Source organism: Chanodichthys erythropterus, chromosome 19, assembly GCF_024489055.1.
Source record: "Chanodichthys erythropterus isolate Z2021 chromosome 19, ASM2448905v1, whole genome shotgun sequence".
NCBI classification, from domain to species: Eukaryota; Metazoa; Chordata; class Actinopteri; order Cypriniformes; family Xenocyprididae; genus Chanodichthys; species Chanodichthys erythropterus.
Genome location: NC_090239.1, coordinates 33,807,079 through 33,826,699, shown reverse-complemented (window position 1 = coordinate 33,826,699; position 19,621 = coordinate 33,807,079). Strand labels below are relative to the sequence as shown.

Below are 19,621 nucleotides of genomic sequence, written 5' to 3'. Positions count from 1 at the left end.
CCGTGGATGTACATATGTTTGGAAACAATTTTTGAAATTTGGTTTGATGCTGCTGATGTCAAATTAGATTCCACTCAAAGCTTGAAATTTACCACAGCTGTAAATAGTTCCTCATTTTAAATAAAGTTGTTTTTGTTTTTTCTCTCACTGTTGACTTGTGAAATCATTTTGCCTGATATACCATTTTGATCATTTTTATGAGACTCCAACAATTTTACTATGATTCCTGTGTTTGGTTCTGTGCACATAGTTAAACAGATGAATTATGGCTGCTGGGGTGATTCCTGGCAGACGGGCAGCAGCTCCCAACTGAAAATCAAAACACAATGAGTTACTATTTTATGTAATGGCTGATTTTAAGAGACTGTTTAAACCTGATTTTAAGACTTGTGACAGTCTGATCACAAGTGGTCGGCTCCTAATGCAGGGATCCAAAACATTTTGTAATCTGATTACTAAACCACATACAAAGTTAGCCACCCACAAAAAAGGTAATGTGCAGCTAAACCATAAGTTCATACATTCATACACAAGCCTTCGCAGAACCTCTCCAGTCTGAAAATCACCATGTAGTCAGTGACCCAGATCATGTAAAGCACATCTGTTAACCCAGGTATTCCATTACAACTGAACACTCATGTTAGGCTTTCAGAAATTTAATCTAAGCACAATCTGGAAGAATGGTGCACAACTGGTCTGCCCCAACATGTGATGCACTTGAGCAGCAAATACACGTTTTCTGTCCAGTTTTGAGAAGCATTTGAAACTGAAATGGTGTTCAGTCTCACCTGCCCACTTGTGATCAGATCAACCCAAACAAATCTTAATAGCAGGTTGAAGAGTGTCTAAAATAAGCACTTTATGTGAATACCACATACACCTTATACAAGTAATACAATAAGTCATTTCCATTAGTAGTTGTTGTACAGCTGGATTATTCAGTTGTTGGAAACAAAGTATTTGATAACCTGTAGCTGCTAAATGTTTGCAATAACAAACTATTCTTACTATTTCTGCAGAACACATTATGTGTACTGTGCAAAGGATGCAAATTTTAACTGTGAAAGTAATACCTGGTTGACTTACAATTGCACAAAATGTGCTGAATACAACAGAGCTCACTACAGATGCTGTATCTACAATGCACAAGATTTGCTCAGCTGTTTTAACATCTGTTCTTGGCTCGATTTGTTTTCAGACAGCAAATGTGAATACATTTTTTTTTTCCACAAAAAACATTAAATTTCAGCATATTCATTTATTTAATATTTGACTATGTAAATGTACTATGTACATTTATATAATTGTATTATATAATTGACTATGTAATTTGACTATGTATGTTAAAAAAGTTTTAAATAGTGAATAAATCAATGCCTCAGGATGAATTAAGTATGCAATGTAATGAGCTCATGTGGCAACAATATAGCATACTTCTGTTTGAAATGGTATATAGTTGCAATACTACTTTTTAAAAATAATAGGTAGAACAGTTTATACTACACTATAAGTGGTATGCTAGTACTCTGCTTGAAACAAAGCCTTAGACTCCTGTCAAAACCATTGAATCTTTACAAAGAATTCTGGTTTCCTTGTTCACTAATTAGTTCATAAATACAAATGTTGAAAATGTCATTATCAAACCACATTTATCCTAGGAATCTCCTACTATGTAATAATACAGTGAAATACAGAATTAACCAGCGTATGACATAAACTTACATTAAAGTAAAGATCTCCTTCTGCTACAGGCTCTGAATGTAATGTAAGGTGATGTTATCTGTGTGTCACTTGTGGCACCAAACTGACAATAATAACTGGATTCTTACATTTTGTGCTGCTTGCCCATGTAAAACTAAACATTTAACTTAAATCACCAAAGTGCTGGAGTGGTGGTCAGAAGTGTCCGGCCCAGAGTGTATCTCAGTCAGTGTGCTGCTCTGCCATTTTTAGGGCTGTCAGATCACTCACTTCCTTAAAATTCCCAGCAATGTTAATGATAAACACGTGATTTGAGGCATGACTCGTGTCCGTCAAATACTTGAGATCTGTTCAAATCTTGTTCCACTACTGTCACAGAAATTACACACTTCACGTTTAAAGGTGCGGGTCTTACTGTGCTCGGTCGCACGCTATCCAGAATCTCTCTGACCTCCTGAGAGAGGGACACGGGTAGAGTCAGATAGTCAATGTCCTGTGGCAAATATAGACTCTCCTCTGCTTGCATTCTCTCCATCTCTCTCCTCTGCTTCTCACAGTGTGGACGGTACATAGCTAGAGGAACGGACCAAAGTAACCAATGTGCATTAATGCAGTTCTGCAGGTGCCATTTCAGTTCACACATAACTGCCATTAATTACAAAATTCTGGTTCTGTGGAGTATGATAATGAAACACAACACTAATGATTTGGAATGTTATATTACCTTCGACTTTCAATCTCTCTGAAAATTCTAGATATGGGCCAGAGAGTTCTGGGAAGGCAGAGGCTAACATCTGGAAAGAAACATCTTTATACTGCAGCATCTCCACTCCACTGAAACAGAAACTGGCACTTTCAGGTCTACAGTCATTTATTCTTATATTAGACACTGAGGAAGGTCTCAATGATGAGATTAAACTGACAATTATTTGCATGTGGAAATATTATATACGCAAGTTTATTATAGTAAGTTAATTCTTATGTCTTACTTGAGAATGGAGCTCTTAGTCTCACTGATGTTGACATCTCCCAGTTTGTCCTTCCAGCGAACAGCAGAGAGATGTATGGACTCCAGGGCAGATAAAGCATCATTCAAACTCATTTGTACCCGAAGAGCTTCATTATAGCGCTGCTCAGACACACAGCCCAATTCTTCAAAGCCTGAGAAAGACGATGACCATTTCATACAGTCACTGCTATCTTCCAAGTAATAATGACTTTATTGATTATTTACTAGAATATTATAGTAGAGTCATAGATGGTAACAGGCCTACAGAGCCCCTAAGGGGACATGGTGGTGGGAAAAATATAAGATGGAGGGAAAAATAATAAGTCAATGCCTTTGCATTGCTCACAAATGTTTTGTGTTCCCCTGACAAACTGCATTTGCTCAAAAAACTTTTGTGTTCTTTGCGAGTGAATGCAAAGTTTCTTGAGGGAACACAAACATTTTGCAAGGGAACGCAAACAAACATGAAGACTGATTAGACAGACAGAAAGAAATTTAGAGAGAGATTTGACTCACTCAATTCTCATTGAAAAGAACAAATAAAACCTTTTAATCCTACTTCACGTTAGTTGAGATGAGCGCCCTATGGGCGCTGCCATGTTAGTTTGCTCTGCAGTTCAGAGAATCGTATTTGTTAGATTTACAACACGTGAATTCATCCACTTCTCTTGAAATACATGAAAGTAAGTGACCGGTGAACTGGGAGAAGAATAGAGTAAACTTTACAATTACTTACACTGTGTGTATCTGATTATGAATAAAACACGTCATCTAATTATAATGGAAAGGATTATTATTGCCACTTCCATAGACATCAGTGTGTATTTTACAAACTCTAATTGTATTGTTTTGTTAGTACTTATGTGTATTTAAATGTCTGAACCTGAAATAAACATTATGTGGTTGTAACACTGCATAATTGCGATATATGTCAAGCGAAGCGGCTGAACGCGACTGTCTCTGGCTCTGAGCGTTGAAAGCACATTTGAATTTAGCGGTTGATTAGACGCACTGAACATTCTAATCACACCAGTGTGATCGTATGCATCAAAGGGTTAAACAGCAGTTCAACAAACAAGAAATCAATATTGATTAACTTATATTTTATATACTAGTTACTTTGCTCTGTCAATGAAAATAATTCCAAACAAAGACACAGCTGTACCACTGCAACACTGTGGTGTTTCATTCCTGAACAAATTGGTGAATGTTTCAAAGAATTGTCTCATAAGGACATTCACATGTCTTTATGATGATTCAACCTGAAGGAAAGGTCACTGTAAAATCCCCACCACTAATGCTGCTCACACAGTCTGACTGGAACAAACACAGAAAAGCAGAGTGATACAAACAGTGAAAAGTCCCAGTGCTGATGGACTGTTATATCAGCACTCCTGGAATGCTCAATCAGATCTGAGAACTAAATATTCACAAAAGATTCATAAAAACGTATCAAAAATCACAGTAAAGACAATTATAATCAGTGTTGGGTTACAATATTGCGTTATTCCCTAAAAGAGTAAGTAATTCCATTACTTAGTTACTTTTTATGAAAAATAATGTGTTACATTACTTTTGTGTTACTTTTTTCTCACCTGGGCTAGGCTTTCTTGTTTGTTTTTAAAAACAAAAAAGTAATATTTTTGGCAAATGTTAAGGCCCTTTCACACCAAAAGTGAAATAAATAAGCCTAAAGCAGAAGGAAATTCATATTTACACCTGTACAGTAGAGGATGCAGCTCAAACAGACCTTTCAGCTGTGCTGCCATTCTGAATTAAAGAACAATAGGATACAGGAGAAGTTCAAAACTCTTTTTTCTAAATCTAATCTAAAGTAATTTTTGCTTAATAGTATGGTTGAATTAGATAATTGAAGGTCAGGAGCAGAGACATTAGTTAATAAAGTGAGATTAAATACATAAAGTATATTTGTGTAAGATTGCATTTCACTATTTTTATTCATTTTGAGGAATACTGAATGTTTTCATGCAAGTGAGATGAGTAAATGCATGTACACATTTATAACTACAATAACCATCATGTTTAAACAGTGCACACAACACCTCTGCACTTTATTTTTTCTCAAAATGGAATCAATAAATGTGAAAAAGTAACTTTTGTTGTAAATTGAAAAAGGAATGCATTACTAGTTAGTTGAAAAAGAAATGATTACATAACATAAGTTACTTGTAATGAGCTACCCCCATCTGTTTATAATGTTACAAAAGATTTCTATTTCAAATCTATTTAAAAACTTTCTATTCATCAAAGAATCATGAAAAAATATATAGTTTTTTTTAAGGAAATTAATACTTTTAGAATCAAATAATGGATCAAAAGTGACAGTTAAGTAATTTACAATGATACAAAAGATGTATTTCAAATAAATGCTGTTCTTCTGATGTTCTATTCATCAAAAACCTAATATACAATATTTTGATTTTATTTTGATTAAACCATAAAATATTCATACCTTTTTTCTTTTTTTTCAGCTTTTACTGTAAAATATGTAAAGGCACAGCTTTGTGTAGAAAATACTCTCTTTTTAAACTTTAGGTAGCTTTCAAATCTTACGGTACCTCTGAGAGTGAGTCGTAGGTCAGCATTGTCTGGTCTAAGGAAGGTTCTGAACTCAGCCCTGCTTGTGAACATACGGTATGGCTCGGTCACTCCACGACCAATCAGATCATCAATTAGAACTCCGATGTAGCTCTGAGTGCGTGAGAGGGACACCGGGGGCATGGAGAGAGACGTTCGACCTGCATTGACCCCAGCCCATAAACCCTTAACAGAGAACAGAATAAGCACACATAAGAGACAGACAGAAAATGCAGTATTAAGAATCAAGGCTATGCAAACTTTTGAACTGGGTCATTTTTATAAATTCAGTTATTTTTTTGTCTTGTGGACTTTATGTAAACATCTGTTATGTGAAATAGTTTATTCGAGTACTAAATAAAAAATAAAATTTATATATGCTACCCTTGGGATATATTGTTACGAAAAAGAGAGTTAGTTCTCATTGGCCAGTTGATAATACTCACTATATCAAAATCAAATGTGGGTGGTAAATCTTAAACTTCCTAGCGTTGTTCAAGAGGCAGACAGACTCTTACAATTTATGTCAGTTTAAATCTAGTATAAAGACCCATCTCTTCAGATGGTGAAATTGCACCCAGAAATTACCACAACACAGTCCTATACTGCCAGAGAAGACCCCAATGACTAGACAAGCCTTTAGAAAAGATGCCAATGGACAGCTACAGCTTGCTATTGCTAGCCTCTATGAAACTGCACATTGTAGCTTTAATTACCTGAACAGAAAAAAAACACTGAATCTGAACTGAGCTGAATAATGGCACTATTGACTTAGATTCGTCCATCAATAATACTCTCTGTATCTGAGCTATAGCCTCATGGGCTGTGCTCTGCCTCTGACATACTATTTCTGTTGTTGTTTTGAGCAGTGAGTGATTTTCCCTGTCTCATGTTGTTTGATTAACATTTACACAAAGTGACAGCAGCCTAATTTACCTGTTGTACTATAGTCTAAGACCTACTGTGTGGATCCGATATATTAAGACACATCCTTACGGTTTACGTTCACTTAAGACATAACCAACTCTGTTATGAGGATACTCATCAAAACGGACATTTTTACATTATTTTTTGGTTTATTTGATCGTTCAAGCATGATACATTGGTTAATGATCACACTGACATGCAGGAAAATATAATCTCAAATAAATTTTTAAAATAAAATGTTAATTAAAATATAAATCTCAAGTGTTTTATTTTGATTGATTTAATTTTAAATGTATTTACTCAATTTTACTTTTTTATGATTTAATTAATTATTAGCTCTAAACCCTGCAGTTCTTTCACAAGCCCCAGTTGAAACCATGACATAATATAATGCTTAATGCATTTCATGATGTTAATAAATAATGAACTATATTTTCTTTCTCTTTGTTTTTATATAAGTAATCTTAAAGTGGTCAAAAATGTAGATGAGAAAAAGTACAAAAATGTGTAATTTCAATTTTTGTCATGTAACTTGTACTTAGTAACAGACCACAATTTAGGTCTTAAAGGGACAGCAGCCTAATATACCAACCTGCTGCAGTGTGTCATTAATGTGAATCAAACAATCACTTATTTTTAATAAAAATAAATTAATATTTAATTCATACAATGAAGACTATGCAATATTTTATTTTTTACATTTGATTATTACATTTCTGAACTAATGCATAACTGCATATTAAATAAACTGTTGTACCTGAAAAACTTAAAGGGGTCATGAACTGCATTGTTTTATTGTTTTATAATGTTTCCTGGGGTGCACTTATAATGTTAGTATGCTTTTTAAATAAAAAATAATGTCAAAAATGTCATAATTCAGAAATAAAAGGCATTTTTCCTACCCTGATTTTAGCCCTCTGGTTTGAACGCTCTGTTTTAAGGGTCGTGTCTGCTGTGAAACTTAAGTGTAAACGCCAACTGCTGTGATTGGCTGCCATCTTTCCATTTGAAATTACTCTCTCCTTTAGCGCATTTTTACTATTACAGCTCTCAAGGTTAACTAATCGTGAAAAGTGCTGCATTACATTTATATCTTTCTTTAATCGCTTTCTTTATATCATTTAATCACTGTTAAATAAAAGATTATTTTCATCCTACTAAGAGAAACAACGCAAGTTGACGTTTAGTCACTGGTTTGATTTACTGACACACAGACGAACATCAGACTGTACATGAATCATTAATATCAGATCAGCCATTAGAATTAACACAGTTACTTACATGTTGCATTACTGTGGAGTCCAGGCACTTCACAATATTTTGTAATCCTCAACGGCATTTTTATAGCTTGGTAGCTCGATCTGGTTTAGTACCACGTAGGCCTATGTTAGGCTACGTATTCTATGCATGTCATACGTGAATCGGTGGGCGGGGCTAAACAGGCAGTTATGAAGTAGGCATTGATCTTCTTCTGCAGAAGTGGTGCTTGCTGCCCTTTGACGTCATAGATCCCCACTTTGAAAAACCTGTCGTTTGCTGGGCCTGGTGTCAGTAAAAGCTTTTATTGGACTAACAAGGAAGTTTTCAGTTCTGAAACTTACAGGATATTCTTAAAGTATGATGACCTCTTATATGTCAAAAGCTCAAGGAAAATTAGATTTCTCAGTTCATCACCCCTTTAATTCTTATTTTTGTTATATTGTATTTGTCCTTTTGTTTGTAATTTGCTTTTTTTCTTATTTTTAATAAACAGAAATTAGATAAAATAACTATATCATGATATATACTGTTATTGTGAAATAAAATGTCTCTTATCGTGAAATAAGAATTTGGTCATATCGCCCACCCCTACTAGAAGCACAAGCTGAAATACTTAAAGGTGAAGTCCGTAACTAGCAACAGCAAAAAATTACAAATGGGCTTCTTAAAACACTCTTTCCACTCTTTAGTCAAACTGATGGTCTGCCCCTAACTACCCCACTGTTTGAGCCAGAAGTTGTTCAAATGTTAAAAGCTGTTAAATGCTGTACATGTGCATTGGGCTGTCGCAGTGAAGGAATTTCCTTTGCGGTGATTTCTGGCTCAATACCACGATATATATGCGGTATTATCGCCACATTTTTATTTTATTTAATATTTTTATTATTGTTAACATAATTTTTTTTATTTTTTTTTGCTATATAAATAAATGTTACTGTGTGGTCAGCTGGGATGAAGATAAAGGAGATTCAAATACAAAACAGGCTTTGTTAATAATCTAAACACTCTGAATGAACATGCAGGAGAATAACACAAACCGTACAATGCATAAACAAGAACTGACCAAGAACAACTAATATGTAACTACAGAAACAAACAAGGATATAATCAGTAACCAAAGAAATGAAACTAAACAGAGTGGGGAAATAGGAACTAAAAGAAACAAAACAATGTCAAAATAAGACTCCACATAACAGAACATAAACCTGACAATAAGCTTGTTGGGATATTGTTATTTGTATAATAGTTAGTTCCGATCCTCGAATTTGACTGGACAAGAGACTAAGACTGCTGATATGTCACCAATATCAGCAGCACTTCTTGTGTCTGCATGTTCTAGACAGGCTGTCAGTCAGTGCAGGTTACATTAATACGCCACTAGGTGGCAGCAAGGGACTGTATTTGAGTGAGTCATTAAACTGTTCATTCAACTAATCCGATCAAAATTCATTAATGAAACAAGGTGTTGAAATTATCTTTATTTTATACTTTGAGCGCCACTTTACAAGGCTCAACCGACCAGCAACGTGGTATTACAATATTGCGGTTATCAAGACAGCCCTACCTGTGCGGCTGCCTCCTCATAGCCTGTGGTTCCATTTATCTGCCCAGCCAGGAAGAGACCCTGTGTGCTCTTTACCTGCAGCCACGGGAAGAGTTGTGTTGGACAGACAAAGTCATACTGCACTCCATAACCTGGAGCAAAACATTAAGAACTCTTATGAGTTTTCTGTACAGCCCATTGCAGATGAACACTATGTATTAAACATATAATATTTACCCGCCCCCAACTGCCAGTCAAAAGTCTGGCAACGTAACAGTTTAATGATCCAACATCTACAATCTTCCAAATTAATAACCTTAATTAATTAATAAATTAATAATTAATAACAAATTATACAACAACTATACGTATATCCAACCTTACCTGGATACATACAGTACACTCACGTCAAGCAGTATGTATGATGTAGCAAATCTCAACTGCGGGTTGTATATCCCAGCAAATAATTTCATGATGATAAAATTACCATGCCCTTTATGTCAGTATTTTTATGTCTCCATAGTTGGGCCGATAAAGGCTGAGTGGTGTGCAGTTACTGATGTACACACATAGGAAACGATGTGTTCACATTTTAAAGACATGGCATGGTGTCCATATTTATTAGTGTGCAGCCCACTTTAGGCTTTGTTTTGGGGAGGGGCTCTGATAGTGATGTCATGCAAAGTCATAGGACATAATATATTAATCATAACTCACCATGTGGAAATTTGGTTAGTGAGTCAATATGCATTACCTGCCATGATTGATTTACAATCACCCACAACTAGCGTGTTGGAGGGTGCTAATTTCAAACCCTGTACATAGCATATCTCAATGTCTTTTTTGCTTTTTTTTGTTACAAATTGTAAACTGTATTATTGCCCTGTTCATATTTTCTAAATGTGACTATACAGAATGAAGATATTTTAATTAGCAACATCATAATTTTCTGAATAGCTGCTTTGAAACAATGTGTTTTGTGAAAAGTGCTATACAAATAAATTTGACTTGACTATAAATGTACCTGGAGTGCAAATTTTTGCACGTTGCAGCCCGGGGATCTCTCTGATGAGGCAGAGCTGCTTCTCATGGGGCATCGTCATAGACAAACCCTGAGGGTACATGAGGTCAGAGGTCAGGCCCTCTGGTTCCAGCCATACTTGGTGCTGTCGCCCTGGAAACCGAAGCACCTTTGACTCAATGGAGGGGCAGTACCTGTGAGAAATGCTGTCAGAATCAATAATGTCCCATTCTCATCTTGTAAAAGATGAATTAACATTAATTCACCATAAATGCTCCTCTAATGACAAAATAGAGCGAGAAGAAGCTAGTCAGAAATACGTTATTATGGTAATTTCATAAAATGATGTGAACCTACCTTAAGCCATTAGTAAGTGTTCATGTGGGTATTCAAACATTACCTGGGTCCTTTAGTGTCTTCCTGTATGTGTGAGTTAAGGTGGCTACTCTCTTTCACCACTCTCTCTACCCCAGGTGTGGTGTACGTCAGATAACATGGAAGCTGTTCTTCAGGCTACACAGAAAATTAGCAACAAGCCGGTTTACTAATCGAACTATAATGACACTTTACCATACCAATACCATATTTTTCAAGGCACATCACGACAGCTTTGTGTGAGGAACCAAGGGGTTGCAAGGCTGAAAAGCTTTAATTGTTAGGCATTCAGAAGTAGCCATGACAAATGAAACATTTTCTAAAATCATAAATATTTAATTGTTTTTTTTTTTTTCAGTGCCAAAATTTTTCTCTGTCTGCTCCCTTTGACAGCTCAGGATAGTCACAAGTAGAAAAGTTTTGTTCTTTCCAATATGCAATTTCCCTGCAGCTCAAGAGTGAGTAAGCAAAGTAACCCAAGTGAGCACAGACAGAAACATGAAGGTCACGTACTTCTGAGGTCCTATGCCCGTCAAACAACTGCCACTGAGATAACTGAGAATGTTAACAGCATTTAGTAGGCATTATAGATGAGATAATGCTGAAGCTGATGCTTCACTTCATAGATGCCAAATGGCATTGAGTCAATGCATTGACCAGCACTGACTCCACTCATGGAAAAATGGACATATGACTTGGCCTAATACGGACAGACGCAGGTAATCGCATATGCTCAGTCGATCTCTGTCTCTTTCACATGCTGTCTGTTTAAGCTTGTTTAGTGCAAATCTATGGAGTCTCTGTACAAATCACAATGAGAGTCTTAATTATTCTTGTTATATTGTATGCGTTACGTTTCATCATGATTTAAATGGGCAGAGGGAAAGCATACCAGTGAATAACAAGTTATATTTGGGTCTGCTGCTCACACAAAGCTGTTGTATGACTTCAGAAGGGTTGGAATATAGCACACTACTTTGTTGTTTTTCAGATGTGGTCACTATGTTGTAAGGAAAAAAGCTTGGAGAAGACTCTTTTTTAAAAGAGGGAAAGTTCTCCTTTTGTAGCCTGGGTGCCAGCCCGAACCCCGCCCACAACATTTTTTGGACGGGAAGTTCGGTCTGGACTCGATCCATTGTGGAGTAATTATGCTCGGCTCCCAGAAGGCCGAGCCAATCAAATTGCTAGGGCGGGCTTTAATCGATGATGGACAGGCTATCTGCGGTTACGTAACCACCCACGTCATTAAAGAGCGCTTGGGTTGAATTGGTTTTCACCAACGATGACTGCAGCTGGAAAAGTAAGATGTTTAGATTCCGCTATCACGTCTGTAATAAAAGAAATCGACAGCGCATTCATTTTAAAAGACGAACAAAGAACCGCAATCAAGGCGTTTGTCGATGGGAAAGATGTGTTTGCTGTCCTTCCAACGGGATTCGGCAAAAGTTTAAGTACAAGTTCAACATACGCCACTTACTGCGTTGCTCTGATTGGTTGTAGGTCTATCCAATTGAGTGCAGAGTTTTTTTTTTTTACTGGTTCGGTTAAGACATGCCCCATAATTCAAGTGCAATGGAGCAGTATCAGACTCACATTCTGCCTAGAATATGAGTATGACGAAGTCAGGCTACTCCTTTTGCATTTCACAGAAGTTAGTCAGTCAGATTAGAATGACAGATTTAGAATGACAGATTTGGTGAATAAATGGGGTGAACTATTGTCTTAATACAATAAAATATTATAGAATATGACTGGTAATTCCTACCGTGCAGTGTGTGTGAGTATTAATGAAGCTGAATGGAGTGGGATTTGGGTCAGGCAAATGAATAAGGGTGAGGGAGAAGTCGATCGTATCCTTGATGATACGGGGAGGAGTACCAGTCCTCAGCCGGCCAACCTTCAACCCCAAAACTTCTTTTAAGGTATGAGAGAGACCTGCACAGGATGGCAGATCACCTATTCGCCCCCCTGGAGAAGTGTTTTGGCCGATGAAAAGAGCACCAGACAGGAAAGTGCCAGTGGTCAGAACAACAGAGCGGGAATGGATTTCACCACCTCCATGACCTGCCACAGACAACATTTGGTCAAAACATGAATCCATCACTCTTTTATTAGGAAGAGTATGTTGAGTATATGATGTTCCTCACCCAAGCGTATTCCATAAACTTTATGTCTTCCTGGTTTTCCTGGATCAGCCGTAGTCAATAGAATGTCCTGCACAGAGCCCTCTAAGATGGTCACTCTCGGTGTCGATAAAAGCTCTGACTGAAAAACAGAAGGACAAAATAGTGTTACTATGAAACCCATAGAAATCTATACATAGATGATCCTTGCTGGCTGTTCCTATAAGCCGCAATCATGGCTGTAGTCACTATGAGGTCTTCCGGACTTTGGTATTTTTAACCAAGATAACCAAGTTTCTCATGAGATGCCTCAGCAGTCTAACAGTGATTGGCAATGTTGAAATGTTTAAAGGGGACCTATAATGCCCCTTTTACAAGTTGTAATATAGGTCTCTTGTGTCCCCAGAATGTGTCTGTGAAGTTTCAGCTCAAAATACCCCACAGATCAATTATTATAGCTTGTCAAATTTGCCCCAATTTGAGTGTAAGCAAAAACACGCTGTTTTTGCGTGTCCCCGTACATGCAAATGAGCTGCTGCTCCCAGCCCCCTTTCCAGAAGAGGGTGAAGATTTAACAGCTCGCGCTTCGGTTGCTCAACAACAACAAAGCTGAAGAATCTCAAACTGACGATTGTCAGTAACTGTGTTCAGCCTTACACTGTTCAAACCAGAGTTGGACACTGATGGAGAGACTCAGGAAGAAGTTACATGAATGCATCTTAACATTTCTGAATGGTTACTGGATAAATTTATGTAGTTGCTGTGGAGTAAACAACTCGTCGACTACCATGTGACGTCATGTTAATCTTTTGTGCAGATCCAGAGTTGAATTGACCCTCGTTTGTGAAGCAGTCCGGCGTAAAATGACGGCATGGTAACAACACTCTACAACAACAACTCTTCCTCATCTCTAAAGCAGCCCAACATGGCCTCACCCCCTTTGTTGTGTTCCCAGGGGCAGGGTTTATGTAAATTTTAGGGTCTGTGATGTCACCAACCCGGGAAGAAGCTTGTTGTAGTCCTTAAAAAGTGATTTCTGTAAAAGAAAATATCTCCCTTTACATTGAACTTTGAGGATCGTAACTTTGCGGATGTTGTTTATGCTCATACAGCAACATTACACACCAACAAAAGTTACAAAAAGTGAAATCATATTCAATGACCCCTTTAAGAGTAGGCAGTAGGCAGGCTTTACTGTTCACAGAGTCTGCTGATTGCGAGATAAGATGCAAGTAGCTAAACTAAACATTTAATATTTGATAGTTTTTAATAGAAAAGAATTGTTAAATGACAGACAGAAACAATCAGGAATAGAAACTAATAAACTTTTGTCTAATTTCTCCATTTGAATTTGAAAATATACTATAATTTATATGATTCATGTAATGTAATTCGTAATTGTTAATGTGATGAGACCAGAAACATTAACAGAGCTCTTTTCTATGGAGCCCCACACATGACATGCAGATTATATATATAATAGTTATAGTTATATATGCAATAGTTGTTAGCTGCTGATTTTCACAGGAATTATTTTGTCATTAATTGTTACATAATTCTACACATGGTAAATAAAGAAATTAATATTCATTTAATCTACTACATATATTGTATATTATTGATCATCAGAGAATCCTACAGTGAAAAAGGGTGCCAGAGGCTACAGCTATAGGCTGCTCAATGATCACCGCACATTCAGAGAGCTCATCAAATACGGTCAACAGGAGCTCAACCATACTTGCTTGATGCGTGAGAACCAGTGAGGTTTGTTCTAACGAATCAAAGTAGTACATTTCAGCTTCCGTTTACCATATTTGATGTGCTCTATGTAATTTGTACTTTCGTTAATTGATGTATATGTGAGAATAAATATAATTATAACTGTTTATTATATAAAGCAAACATTTCTCTTTGGAAGACATGAATTAAACTGCTTGATTCATATTGATTACTTTTATGATGTCTTTATAAACGTTTTGAAGATGGAAAGTTTGGTTGCGTGGAGTTTCAATAGATGTACAAAAACTCCACTAATAATTAATTTCTTTAGTAAGTGAGAGAATGGACCTGTATAAAGTCTTTATAGCGTTGGCGGTCCAGCTGGGTTCTGGGGCCCCACACTGCAGGCCCCTTACTGCGGTTAAGTATAGAGAAATGAATCCCGGCCCAGTCTCCTGCCCGTCCCATCACACCATCTAGAGCGTCAATCTCCTTCACCAGATGACCTTTCCCGACACCCCCCAGTGATGGATTACACGAGAGCGCCCCTATAAGACAAAAAGAGAACTGTGTTTAGATAATGATCTGATTAACATCTAAATAAGGTGTAAACTTTCAACTCACCGATAGTTTGGATTTTCTGTGTGATGAGAAGCGTTTTTGCTCCAACTCTGCTGGCGGCGGCCACTGCTTCGGTCCCGGCATGACCGCCACCCACCACAATGACATCATAATGTTGAGTGTGAACATCAGAGGCCTGAATGGAGCAGGTGGAGAGAGTCTTTGGAAAGCGCAATCTTCTTACCAACATGTGCGATGATTGTCAAGGTGGTACACTGCCTCGGATGGTAAAATTTTTCAGTCTGTGATCAAAAAGGGAGGTTACATTCTGTTTAAAAAGCTGCAAAATACATTTACATCTGTCTACAAAAGCAGCATAGAACACTCCCCAGCTGAAATATTAAACATAGTTATTTTGAACTGCAAATCTCATCTCTTTCATAAATGCACAATCTGCTAAACCAGCTGCATTGTCCAGATATCGCATATTTCCAGTTGCCCACTAACAAAAAATGTTTGTGGAAATTGCACCATAGTAATATCATGGTTTTCTGGACAAAATCTGGACGAAAATTAACCATGGTTTTATTATAAATAAAACCATAAGACCATGGTTAATACAGTTAAAGCATGGTTTTGCTACACTAACCATAGATTAACCATGGTATTTGTGGTAAAACTGTGGTTATACAAATAGAAGTCAATTCGCCAAAGGAAAAACAAACAAAAAAACACTTATACTATAATAAAACCATGGTTAATTTTCGTAAGGGATGTTTTCTGGAAATACGCGCTGCAAGGTATAACAAGAAATAATATGGATAAGTACAATGGTATATCCATACGCGATCACTGCATGCCATGTTCTGCTCCGAGCTTGCAGGACATTGATGTAAAAAGCTTTCCTGTTTATTACGGTAAAGCTGCTTTGACTTTCAGTGAGCCCGAGACTTGATTTAAATGCATGTCTGTTGATTCATTACTTAGATTTGATGCTCATAACACAACTGTTCTAACATGACAATGTAACTGTAAGAACTACTCACTACTGCTCTTGATGTAATTTCTCCTGTTTAAACAAGTTATTCTTTGTGAACATCTTCTCGGTGATCAAGAACAGGACGCAGCCATGTTTTTTACCCTAATAACTGTCATAGATACGCAAAATTACCGTAACAACAGACGTAGGTGTAAGTTTTACCTCATTGCCATATTCTAATATTTCATGCACATATATTAGGCTTACTGAAATACAATAAACATTCAAATAAATCTATTATAATGTTAATTGTAATGCACATACTGAAAACCAGACCAAAAAATAAATAACTAAATGTGGCCTAAATGTTTTCATAAAAAAGTATGTTCAGCTCTTTTAAATTTTTTATAAGAATGATTTTTGAAAAAAAGATGAAAAAAAAAAGTTTATCTACAACAATATGGACCTGTGGGTATCATAAATATTTTACAGAAAAGCTTAAATTGAAATATATTTATGTGCTATCAATCAATTTCACACATATATTCTGGTAAAGTACTGGTAATAGGACATTTGGAAAAAAATACCACTAAATCAGTTCTGGCAATTATGTTATGTGTGAACAAAGCATCATATCATAAAGCCGTGGCATAAAGTATTGGCAGTGACATAAAAATTTGTGTCTGTCAGTTTGCTGCTTCAGTTGTTGTGTTGCTTCACATTTCTAGATTACTGTGCAGAGTGATCAGATGCATTTTAAATAATTGCAAAAAGCTTAATTCACAAAAAAAAAAAAAAAAAAAGTCATAGTTTGTTTGTTTGTTTTGTCCCTATACCACAAAATGACCAGCTAACATTATTTCACTAATCCAGTGATTCCCAACTGGGGTGCCATCTTGTGAGAACATAAGTTATTTTGAAGAATGTGGGTAAACAAACAGTTGCTGGTCACCTAAAATACAGACCCGCATCTGATTTTCTTCCAACTGATTACTTTTACTTTAGACATAACCCACTGTGTTTATGTAAACCTTGTGTGTATTTGACAGTATTAGCACAATCAGATGCAAAAGATAATGTCCATTAATCGGGTGCTGTTCGACAGGCTTTTAGTGTGAGCGCGCTTCAGGTGTACACACTCAGAAAAAGTGCATGTCAGAACAGCATGCAAATTAAATGTTTAACCAGCAAGGCTTTAAAGCACATGCAAATAATAAACTTTTGTGATTGAGAATGAGTGCAGTGTCCCATGAGTGTAACTCTACCGCTGCGTTTACATGTTATATGAATGTACGTCGAGTTGTACAGTATTGGGACGGAGGTGCAAGAACTGCAACTGACAGAATGTGTGCTGTAAAAATCAAGCTGTCATTCCATGTACTCTTGGGGGCTCCCTAGTGGCCATGGGGGCCTTAAGCAGTTGCTTAGTTCGCTTATGCCTTGGGCCAGCTTTGTTTAGCCGGCCCAAGGCATAAGCATCATCATTATAGGCATTATCATTGGACTATTTTGCACTCCTGCACCCACTCGTCACTCTATGTGTACTACTACTTCTCTTAGTAGTGCGGATCCACCTTGGGCCAGCTGGGAACCATCTCTGCCTGGGCAAGAGGAGCCCACGAGTCCGCATACATCCTCAGCAGGCTTCGCTCCTCCTCAACCTGTCGTCCTGACTCCCGCACCTACGCTTCTCCCACCCACGATTCCAGTGTGGACTATCAGCCATTGTGTTCAACGACAAGGATTGTGTTCACTGACAATGTTTTCTGGAAGTATTCCTGAGCCCATGTTGTGATTTCCATTACAGTAGCATTCTTGTATGTGATGCAGTGCCGTCTAAGGGCCCGAAGATCACAAGCATCCAGTATGGTTTTCCGGCCTTGCATGATATTATGCACTGTAGATGATGCCAACTTCAAACTCTTTGCAATTTTTCTCTGAGAAACACCTTTCTGATATTGCTCCACTATTTTTTCGCTGCAGCATTGGGGAATTGGTGATCCTCTGCCCATCTTGACTTCTGAGAGACACTGCTTTATTCACAATTTGTACAGTGTCCCAACTTTTTTGGAATCGGGTTTGTAAATGGTAAAAGGTACAACATTGGCAACATTTAAACATAAACATATTACACTTTTACAGAAAAAAACATTAAATGTTTACGAATCTTTTAAATCCTTTCCTGCTTACTGGCAGCCGCAGCATTAGCCATTACGGTTATCATTAATCATTAATTAATGCTTAACTAATGCATTATTCTGGACCCTTAAAATAAACTGTTACTGTAAACATCAAATCCCGCGTCTGCATGTTGCATGTTGATGCGGACAATGACCCAGAAATATAAATGAAAACTGAAGCATAGCCTACGGCGCAGAGGCTCTGGTGTAGGTCCGATGAAGAAGTATAAATCAGCCTTTTGTGATGACAGTTGCAGTTAACAAGCAGAATAACTGAAGATAAGAGGAACAACAAGAATAGAAAAAAAAAAGAGAAGAGACACACAGCCTTAGATGAAATCTAAACTAAAAACTAAATAAGATCAATAATCACATAAACAACTAAAAAAACAGCATTACCATGTTCACTTATTAAAATCCAATTTGGCTTTATTTCTTTCATATGGTACATATATTAAGGTTGATGAAGTCTGTTTGCAGTCACCATTATGGTGATTGGTGTTAACTTTAGTTGGGCACTTGGCCCTTGACATTGGTCAAATGAATCAGTGATTGACAGTTAAGCCTTTAAAAACAGCAACTTTCAGTTTTAAACTTTGATTGTCAAGTGGTTATTAACTGTACTGTTGAATGAGCTCTTCTCATAACAATGTTATTGAACAAACTGTTTATGATTATGATTTTATTTGCCTTTTTTCATATCTCTAAATGTTGTTGTTTTACAATATACATAAGCTCTTTTTTAAATGATTTTAACTGATTTGTGTACAGATCCTTTGAAACAGGAGACAAATCCTTTGATCCTTTGAAACATTTTACCAGTTTGATTTTTATTATACAAAACTCTGTATGACACTGATTGAATTTTCAGTTCTACATTCCATTCAACAGAGGGAGCAAAAGAAATTACAAAGTTCTAATCTTATATTGCAATAAATTATATGTTTTAATCTTATAGACCATGCTGGCGAACCAGCTTCACCAGCTCTTTTTTGCTTGAGATCAGACTGACTATGCTGGTCCACCAACTAGTCCAGCTCTATACCAGTTATAACCAGCAATATACCAGCATAAACCTGGACCAGCATGAAATTCATGCTGGTTTATTCTGGATTTTGCAGTAGGGTTGTGTTCTGCAAAAAAAAAAAAAAAAAAAAAAAATACAGGTAGAGATTTGGAAATATGAGGGTAAATGATGAGTTTTAATTTTCAGAATTTAGATTTCTTTTTAACATAGTATCTTTCAGATATCATTATTGGATAAATGTGTTCATAGTCAGAAGTATCTCACAAAGGGCAAACATTTTCAAATGATTTTAGTTAATAAAGCACTAGATGATTCACGATCTATATACATTAAAAGGTAAGAAGACCTAAACGTTTTTGGGTTTTATTGAATTATTTATTTATTTTGTACATAATGAGCAAGTCAAATGAATGAGAACAGAGTTTGTACAGTATGTGTTTGTAGTTGGTCTTGTGGGTTTCCTGTGTGGCTAAACTGGGTGGGGAGTTTGACGTTTTCTACATTCCCTGTGGCTAGTATCTGCCTAGCTCATAACCTGTAGTACAAAGTTAACCCATGCCTGAGGAGGGAGTATCTGTAAGTGGACAATCTTGATTTG

At 36.7% G+C, this 19,621-nt stretch overlaps 1 protein-coding gene across 3 annotated transcripts; it reads right to left on the bottom strand.

The window, feature by feature from the left end:
* Positions 1–170: 170 nt before the first annotated feature.
* mto1 (mitochondrial tRNA translation optimization 1) lies at positions 171–15,975 on the bottom strand. Of its 3 annotated transcripts, none has more exons than XM_067368813.1 (13): positions 15,884–15,975; positions 14,901–15,139; positions 14,625–14,824; positions 12,582–12,699; positions 12,200–12,498; positions 10,460–10,572; positions 10,063–10,253; positions 9,060–9,190; positions 5,290–5,494; positions 2,691–2,862; positions 2,426–2,535; positions 2,117–2,274; positions 171–309 (listed from the first exon to the last, which is right to left on the bottom strand). In XM_067368813.1, the coding sequence occupies exons 2-13, from the start codon at positions 15,085–15,087 to the stop codon at positions 196–198; spliced, it is 1,998 nt and encodes a 665-aa protein (XP_067224914.1). In that variant the 5' UTR covers positions 15,088–15,139; positions 15,884–15,975; the 3' UTR covers positions 171–195. The 3 variants fall into 3 exon arrangements, 2 of the variants coding, with proteins under 2 accessions (XP_067224914.1, XP_067224915.1); XM_067368814.1 differs by lacking the exon at positions 15,884–15,975 and adding an exon at positions 15,667–15,712; XR_010892612.1 differs by lacking the exon at positions 171–309 and having other exon boundaries at positions 2,224–2,274; positions 2,426–2,495.
* Positions 15,976–19,621: the final 3,646 nt, after the last annotated feature.